The sequence below is a fragment of the Alosa alosa genome, chromosome 11 (genome assembly GCF_017589495.1).
Source record: "Alosa alosa isolate M-15738 ecotype Scorff River chromosome 11, AALO_Geno_1.1, whole genome shotgun sequence".
Classification (NCBI taxonomy): Eukaryota; Metazoa; Chordata; class Actinopteri; order Clupeiformes; family Clupeidae; genus Alosa; species Alosa alosa.
Window position 1 is genome coordinate 6,832,540 of NC_063199.1, and position 8,656 is coordinate 6,841,195.

The following is an 8,656-nucleotide window of genomic DNA, read 5'->3' on the forward strand; positions in this document are numbered from 1 at the left end:
TCAAACAAAAACAATGAATCAATTCAAATTGATGATAGAAATCACAATACATTTATTATGTGGTTAGGCACACACTTTTCCTGATATGAACAGGCTACATACCGTTACCTTATGATATGTTTAGCTGTTTCAGGTCTTGCAGTGTTTTTTTAAGGGTAATTCATTTGAATAGGTAAATTCAATGTACTCATCTGAAATTGAAATGTAAAGCACACAGAGCTGTGTGTTATAAATGTACAAATGCTGTCCTCTAGTGGCAATAGGCAATAATAAGACATCTAGTCATAAAACAGACTCCAACTGGCAAAGGGTTTGATCTCTCCCCCTCTCTCTCTCTCTCTCCCTCCCTCCCTCCCTTCCTCCTCCTCCTCCTCCTCCCTGTCCCCTTGAAATTATATGGTATAAATAGATAATTTTTGCAGAGAAAGAAGGTTATGTGTAAATATGACCTCTAGTCATACTGTATGTTCCTATTCCATGGGAACCTATGGTTATTCCAAAGGATACACATACTTCACACATAGGTCAAGGGTCTTCTGCATTTACTGACACAACCAGTCAAAGGAGTCTTGATCCAACTGAAGTTCTAAACAAGAACAAGACATTATCTCAATTGTGATACAAATTGCAATACGTTGAGCCCTCTGTGGAGTGTGATGAGAAATCCTTAGATGTGGCTGTCTGTGTAAGAGAGAGAAGAATGAGAATAAAAAAGGTTGTTTATTTAGTCTAAATGATTTGCACACACTCAAACCCTTTAATCTCAACCCCACTCATTTGAAAATATGTGGCTCTACAATAGAACCTACTGCTATTAAAAACACTTACCTGATTGAGTAGGTGCATGGGAACACTTACCTGATTGAGTAGGTGCATGGGAACACTTACCTGATTGAGTAGGTGTATGGGAAGGAATTCTTAGAAGGCCCCTTTGATTGCACATAGAACCATGTTAATCTTTTGTGTGACAAACACCATTATGCTTTATGTATAACTTGAACAGCTGGTGAATAGGTTCCCAAAGGCAGCAGAAGTCAAGTCAAGTCAAGTCGGCTTTTATTGTCAATTTCTTTACATGCACTGGTCATACAAAGAATTGAAATTTCGTTTCTTACTTTCCCATGCAGACATAGACATGCTTTAAATACAGACATAGACATACTATAGACATAGCCATAGACAATAAACATTAAATTAAAGTGCAAGACTGAAATATAGAACATGTATGTATCAAAATAGAAATATAGGACATATATATAAAAAAATAGAGGTAGTTGTGTTGTATATTTATATAGTCTTAACAGTTACATGAAGTTTAAACTTGTGCTTGTGTGACCTGTATATTTACATTGATATGCAGTATGCAGTAATTTCAAGTATATCAGGCTTGATGTGAAGCAGCAACACGTTAGGGCTGCTTGAGTCACAGTGCAGTTCCACAGGGCGGTGTTGGGGGAGGGGTTAGGGTAGACAGGATCCTAGTTTCCTAGGTTCCTGGCTGGCTGGTGGGTGGGGGCTGTCAGTGATGGGAGAGTGGGTAGAGTGTTCAGCATCCTGATTGCTTGGTGGATGAAGCTACTTGCCAGTCTGGTGGTGCGGAGCCGGAGGCTCCTGTACCGCTTCCAGAGGGCAGGAGGCTGAACAGTTTGTGTGCAGGGTGGGTTGTATCCTTGACAATCATTAGTGCTTTGCGGGTGAGGCGGGTGGTGTAAATGTCCTGCAGGGAGGGGAGTGGTGCTCCAATGATCCTCTTAGCTGTAAGAGGATCCTCTTAGAAATACTCCGTTTGGACTTTGACCACAATCTTTCAAGAGCATGTTTGTAGGGAACTAACTGCAAGGTGATGTCAGACACTAACAGGTAAATTCAAAATGGGACCTGTCCATTTAAGCACAACAGAAGGCTTTATAATATTACAGGCATAATTATGGGTGGGTGTCAACAAGCAATCTTTTATTGAGGCAATTTTGTGCGTAACTGGTTTGTTTTGTTTTACAATAAGCAGTCGTTTTAAAAGTGGCCATGGTTGAGTAGGTTTTATAGGGTTCATATACCATGTGGTGTGAAGGGACACAACGTCTGTGCAGCTGTCTATTTTCTACCACAAGAGTGTACCCTTGAGACATGATGAGTAGTCCCTGAGAACACATAACCCTGAGACCTGTTATCATTTAACTTATTGGGGTTGCATTGCTACAAAAGAGCAACCCTAGCCAGAATTCATGGGCGGATTATGAACTTTCGGGCCCCTCGGCCCAGATGTATTAAGGGCCCCCCACTAATTGTCGTATATGTGGGAGGGGGAGTTTAGGGGTCCTCCCCCAGAAATGTTTTAATTTGTTTGATGTGATTTCCTGTATTCTGGTGCATTTTGGGGATGGCCAATACTAAATTCAATCAGATTCATAGCCTACATCCTGATTTGTTGATATTGAGGCAATGATTCCATGCAAAGACTTGGGCTTCAGGGCCCCCTGACCCCTTGGGCCTCTGGGCCTGGGCCCGGTAGGCCCGTGCAGTAATCCATCCCTGCCAGAATTGAAAAGTAATACTCCATTCAAGCATTGTATCATAGTTAGATACAGCGAAACAGTGTGAAATTGAAATGATGCGTGACAAGGAAATGACTTACCTTTACCTTAAGTGTTTTCTAACATCCATTCTGAATATTTGTCATATTGAAAAATGGAACCTTGTAACATTAATTCTGAATGCTGGTCTTATTGATGAGTCCTTCTATACAACCTCTAGAAGTCACTGTGTTTACTTGATTAATGACTGACTGATTGAATTTTTTTTTTTTCACAACAACATTTTGATAGCAATATATGTCACACAAACACAAAGAGAGTTGATATTCTGCTTTACATGTAATTCTTTTTGTACATCTCATAAAGCACAGGTCTATGATTCACTATATAATTCAGGTTAAGTCAACATTGCCAATTCCATCTACCATATGGTTGTCTTTTTATGCTACTGTGCCCAACCTCTGAAAGTTTTATGGTACTTTCACTGCAGCATTTCAATCACAGTTGACCTACATTCTTCACAGGCAGTTATATTTACATTTACATCATGCATTCCCTAAGCCCACTTCTCCGCCCCTTATAAATGCTGACACATCCGCCTAAAGATAGGTTATTCCAGACACCTGTGTTCTGGTCTACATTTTCTCTGGCCATTTCTGAATACCCCCAGTACCTGTCAGCTCCTTTCCTCATCGACATGAATGGAAAATCAAACAAGCTAACTAACACATTTGCCTCTTATCAAACCCATTTGTTGGATTTGACAGCAGTTCGCTTATCGTACCGGCCTTTACTTTGCGTGATTGCAATGTTACTGATTGAGGATCTCCATGGAGACAGATAGACAGTGAGAGAGAAAAAAAACAGGGGCTGTCCTATCCAAATGTTGGAGGCTCCTCAGGGCTCCTCCCACTCTGCTGGGCAAATATAAAACCACTTGTTACACGTAGGACAAGTCTCAGACAAGCAGGTGTGCTCAGGGAAGAGAGTCAGTTAGCCTGCCATTCAAGAGAGAGCCTCAGTGGTTATCCTGAACTAATGCTGTGGAACACCTGTGCTGACTGTTCATTGGATGTTCATAGGAGGATTAAATCTAAAACTCTAAAAATCTAAAAGGGTCCTATACTGTAGCTCCTTCATAAGGTAAGCATTGAGTTACTTCACACTATTAGAGCATAAATGCTATTTTATGGGGGTTAACTGTTTTATCTAACATATGTAAATGTATTATATAAAATATGTAATATATGAAAAATGTATATCATATAACTAATATTCAGTTCTGACGATTTGACTATGAATATTGTGCACTAAAAATTCCTCTTTTTGTTCCACAGTTCCAAAGCTGGTCTATTACTGCAAGCTCATGTGGGTGGTAGAAAAGATCCGAGTGTCAGTGGAGAGAACCAACCTGCCCCTGCCGGTCTCGGAGTACACCTTCAAAATTGGGGACATCATGTTTGGAGACAAGCACTCTGTGGAGAAGAGCAAGAAGGCCCTGCTGTGTCCCAACATCATCACCCCAGACACCATCCCCGAGTTCTGCATCCCTCCAAAGGTCCACACCACCACGCTGGAAACGAAGGCAGCAGAGCAGTGCAAGGCGTCCACCATCATGAGAATACCGGTCTCAGAGCGAGGGAGCCCCAAGAGGGAGGCCCCTGGACGGGAGCTGGTGGCCCACATCATCCAGGTGGAGAGTGTGGATGACGCACCTTACGACAATGTCTGCAGCGATGAGGAGACCACCAACGCGGACCCCCAGAGCCAAGCAGCCCTCTCGCTGCCCCACCTGGCCAAAGCCCAGACCTGCTACGGCTTTTGCACACTCCTGGAGAGCCCGCACACCCGCCGGAAGGAGTCTCTGTTCCACAATGACCCGAGCACCAACGGGCTCCCCCTGGTTCTGCCCCGGAGCCGGTCCAACACGTACTCCCCCCGGAGCTCACCCTCCGTCTCACCTGCCCCATCCCCGACCTCGCCCCACTTCAGCTTCAACGGCCTGACCAGCAGGCTCTCGCCCCGGGCCTTCACCCTCCACCGGCAGGGCACGCTGGACAGTGACACCACCTCCTCCACGGAGTCGTCCCCCTTCAGCTCGCCGCTGCTGGCCCGCTGCCCACCGCCCAAGTCCTCCCTCTTCAAGGCCCTGAGCCACGAACGCTTGCTCTACCGTAACATCCACCGCAAGACGACCGTCTCACGCAACAACTCGCTCTCCACAGACGAGAGCAGCTCCACGGACAACAGCCCCTGCGTGCTGCGGCGGGCGTCCGAGGGCCTGGTGGAGCCCATCTCCCCGTGCGGCGGTGGTGGCGGCAGCGGCGGTTATGGCCTGGCGCCCCCCGCCATCTTCCCCATGGACCTGGTGCTGCAGCGCGAGCGCGTCATGAAGGAGTGCCTGGTGTCGGTGGGGCGCGACGGCATGCTGCGCCTCTCGGCCGAGTACTGCCCCGAGAACCAGCGGCTCCGCGTGCGGCTCATCAGCGCCGAGGGACTCTACTCACTCGCCGTCGACCCCAAGAGCATCAACTGCAGTGTCAGCATCTCGCTCATGCCCGGCAAGGTCCAGAAGCAGCGCAGTACGGTCATCCGAAAGAGCCGGAACCCCATATTCAACGAGGACTTCTTCTTCGATGGTATTTCGGAGGAGGACCTGTCTTTGTGGTCACTGCGCTTTAAAGTGGTCAATAAAATGTCCACTATGAAGAGAGACTATATCCTGGGTGACTGTGAGCTCCCTCTCACCAGCATTATCAACTTGTAATTTCAGACTGATGTCCATTTTCTTGAATTGTCCTTATTTATTATCTTTGTAAATGAAAAAGGCTATTTATTTACTTTTTTACACTGTGACAATTGTTTCTAATAAAATTGATGAAAAAGGGAAAAACATGGTTGTTATCTTTTTTTCTGATGAGGTATGCTGTCATTTTCATCATGAATCCCAGTCATCTATAATGTCAATTAACTTTCAGTAAATATACAGTATATATATATAACTAAATAGGTATCTGTAAAACTTTCACAATGGAGAGATTACAAGTGCCATGCCATATTATCTGATTACATCAGGTGGAAAGGCCTTACCATATGGTTGCACATGTAAGTATGTCAGTAGACAGTTACTGATTAAATAATCAGTATTACCACTTAACAGCTTTTTGTGGCATTTCACGTTGTGATGTTTTGAAATGCGTATGCGGCTACAGGAGCTTCCAATCGCGAGGGAACAATTTCGCATTGTAGGCATAAAAGGATGCAATAACGCAACCAACAACAACCAAAACTACTCATTGTCAACATGTAAATTAAATGTAACGTTTCATTGTGAATCAAATTAAAATGTTCTCCTCTTTGCAAACATAGTCAAATGGTGACAGATTAATTTAATAATGTTGCAAAGATACTGCAAATGCCACAAAAAGCTGTTTGTGAATAGGTCTTAGTGAGTTAGGAGTCCTCTCGACTTCTTTTAAGCTGTCCCAGACTTAGGTGCTAGTTTTAGGTCTAAAATGCTTCGTGAATTACTTTTAGTGAAAAAAAATGAGGAGTCCTAAAGTTAGGAATGACACGCCCATTATTTTTAGGAGTTGCTCCTAAATTCGCCAGTTAGGAGCTACTTTTAGCCTTAAAATTCTTTGTGAATACGGCCCCAGATCTTTACATGAAAGGGAAGAGTTCAAGGCAGCCATCAGTCTACATAGACTTTGTTTCTATGGAAACCCTTCCCATCATTTACTGCTGTCTATTGTTATGGTAACTAGGTTAGTGTCAAGACACTGCTGACTATGTATAGAAAAACCATATTCGCTCAGAATACATGAATGATTACATATATATTTCAAGAAATGTGCCTTTGTTGTGTGGATAGTGATGACCCTGAAGTTCTACTTGTCCATTCTGAAGATAAAAAGTTGTCACTGGAAAGTTAAATCAGATCCTCTTTTTTAAATTAATATTTGTTTTAATGACACACCAGGTGGAACGATGGTTTAGACTGTTTTTGCGAAGGCTGTGTGAACTGGTTTTGGTTGGATGGTTGGCTTAATGATAAACATGCCTTCCTGTGTTGCTAGATTGAGACAGACTCTCCCCTTCCCTCTAAGCCTGTTGTTTCCTCCTGACCTTTGGTGGGATTAAAAATATCCATGGTAACCTGAACCCTGGCTCGGTCCATCAAATCAGCTGCCGGCATTTTCAGACATGTCCACTGACCAGTCCAGTGTCTCCTTACTGAGCACCGGCCAACCAAACGCTACATGTGGTGCTGGTGATGATCAGAGTTTATCTGCACATCGCATGTCTTTCATCTTTCATCTTTCACAGTTGTTGTAAGAAGAGCAACGAGGGAATACACTAAGATAAACTGGCGTTAACATCTGATAGCCACAGAGAGAGCAAAGTGCTATGTCAACTCCAAAAATACATGTGATGGGATTGTTGAACCAAAGATCTTTGATTACTGACTGGAGTTCACTGGAGTATGGCTAGTATTAAGTGAAAGTTCCTGAAGTGTTAGCATTGCTTACAGTAGTTGTAGCTAGACAGAGTTTACTGTTGTTCAAACATCCTGGTCTGCATGAGTGAATCCTATTTGTGTTTCAGTGACAGCAGATGGAAAATCCCATGAGCAGCGTGCTTTTGGGGGCTTTTTAGAGTAGAGCCACTTCACCAGCTCTTACGTTGGGCAGCTGAATTTTCCCAGCTCCTTTGATCATTTGGAGCTTGTCATTTTAATCAAGATACGCTCATCCATGCAAGTGTGTGCGGTCTGAGAAACAAATATCAAGGATCAAGTAGGCTAGTCATCTTTTCAAAGCATGCTGAACTCACTTTACTAATTCTGGCATATTCAGCCTACATGGTGTTTTTTACACAATGTTCATTAATATGCATGGTCCCTATCAAATAAACCAATAAATAAAACACCAAACTACAGGTGTGTGCTTAGGATTGCTCAGAGGCAGCAGAAGAAATGTGTTTGATTTGGAAAAGAAACAGTCTGGAGGATGTCCACAACAAGAGACACTCAAGGTGGACACAAGGTGCCTTACACCTAAGGGAAAATATGAATCAAACTACTAATTTGATTCATAATTCATAATATGAGTTAGTATTGAAGGTAAGAACAGAGATACACACCACTGACAGCATTTCAAACTACAGTAGACACTGCCAAGCTAGATCTAGATTTAGATCTAGATGTAGACTTGATCTATCTTGCACACTGATCATTTGCATTTGTCTTGGTCATTTCCTCTATAGAAATACAGTGTTTGGTGAAGTTGTTTTGATCTGTTCCCAAACAGCATGATACATCATAAAGACTGCATTAGTGGAGCATTGAAGCATTATTTTACAAGCATTTAAAAGCTCTTGATGCAAGTGGTGTATGCTTGATATGTTTGCTGATCTGAAATGACCAGGCTATTGAGCTGTTTTATTTGTAGGAGTAGTAATAATAATAATAATAATAATAATAATAATAATAATAACTAGAAAACGCAATTCCAGGGAATTACCAGTGCATGAAAATGCAAAACATATGGTGTGAAATATATTTTTAAAACAGATGATGTGCTAATTGGCAACCAACATAATGAGATTTAATATAGTTGGAATGACTGAACTAGGTAGATGAGGTTTAATATAGTTGGAATGACTGAACAGTTAAATAGGTGGATAGTTTAAAACATTAAATTATTTGCTAGGTAGATGAGGTTTAATATAGTTGGAATGACTGAACTAGGTAGATGATGTTTAATATAGTTGGAATGACTGAACTAGGTAGATGAGGTTTAATATAGTTGGAATGACTGAACTAGGTAGATGAGGTTTAATATAGTTGGAATGACTGAACAGTTAAATAGGTGGATAGTTTAAAATGTTAAATTATTTGCTAGGTAGATGAGGTTTAATATAGTTGGAATGACTGAATAGTTAAATAGGTGGATAGTTTATATAGTTAAATGATTTGCTTGTTAGATAAGGTTTAATATAGTTGGAATGATTGAACGGTTAAATAGGTGGATAATTTAAATGGTTAAATTATTTAGGTAGATAATTGATGATAACTGACAGTTGGAATGGCTCTAATGTTTGCTAGCAGTTATGCTAACTAT

The 8,656-nt window shown here is 42.1% G+C and overlaps 1 protein-coding gene across 1 annotated transcript; it reads left to right on the plus strand.

The window, feature by feature from the left end:
* Positions 1 to 3,506: 3,506 nt before the first annotated feature.
* On the plus strand, positions 3,507 to 5,400 carry c2cd4a (C2 calcium dependent domain containing 4A). Its single transcript, XM_048257584.1, has 2 exons — positions 3,507 to 3,674; positions 3,869 to 5,400. The coding sequence occupies exon 2, from the start codon at positions 3,898 to 3,900 to the stop codon at positions 5,296 to 5,298; it is 1,401 nt and encodes a 466-aa protein (XP_048113541.1). The 5' UTR covers positions 3,507 to 3,674; positions 3,869 to 3,897; the 3' UTR covers positions 5,299 to 5,400.
* The last annotated feature ends 3,256 nt before the right edge of the window (positions 5,401 to 8,656 follow it).

Bases quoted from the DNA above. Each gene is read 5' to 3' on its own strand.
- c2cd4a (XM_048257584.1), top strand. From the start codon at position 3,898: ATGTGGGTGGTAGAAAAGATCCGAGTGTCAGTGGAGAGAACCAACCTG.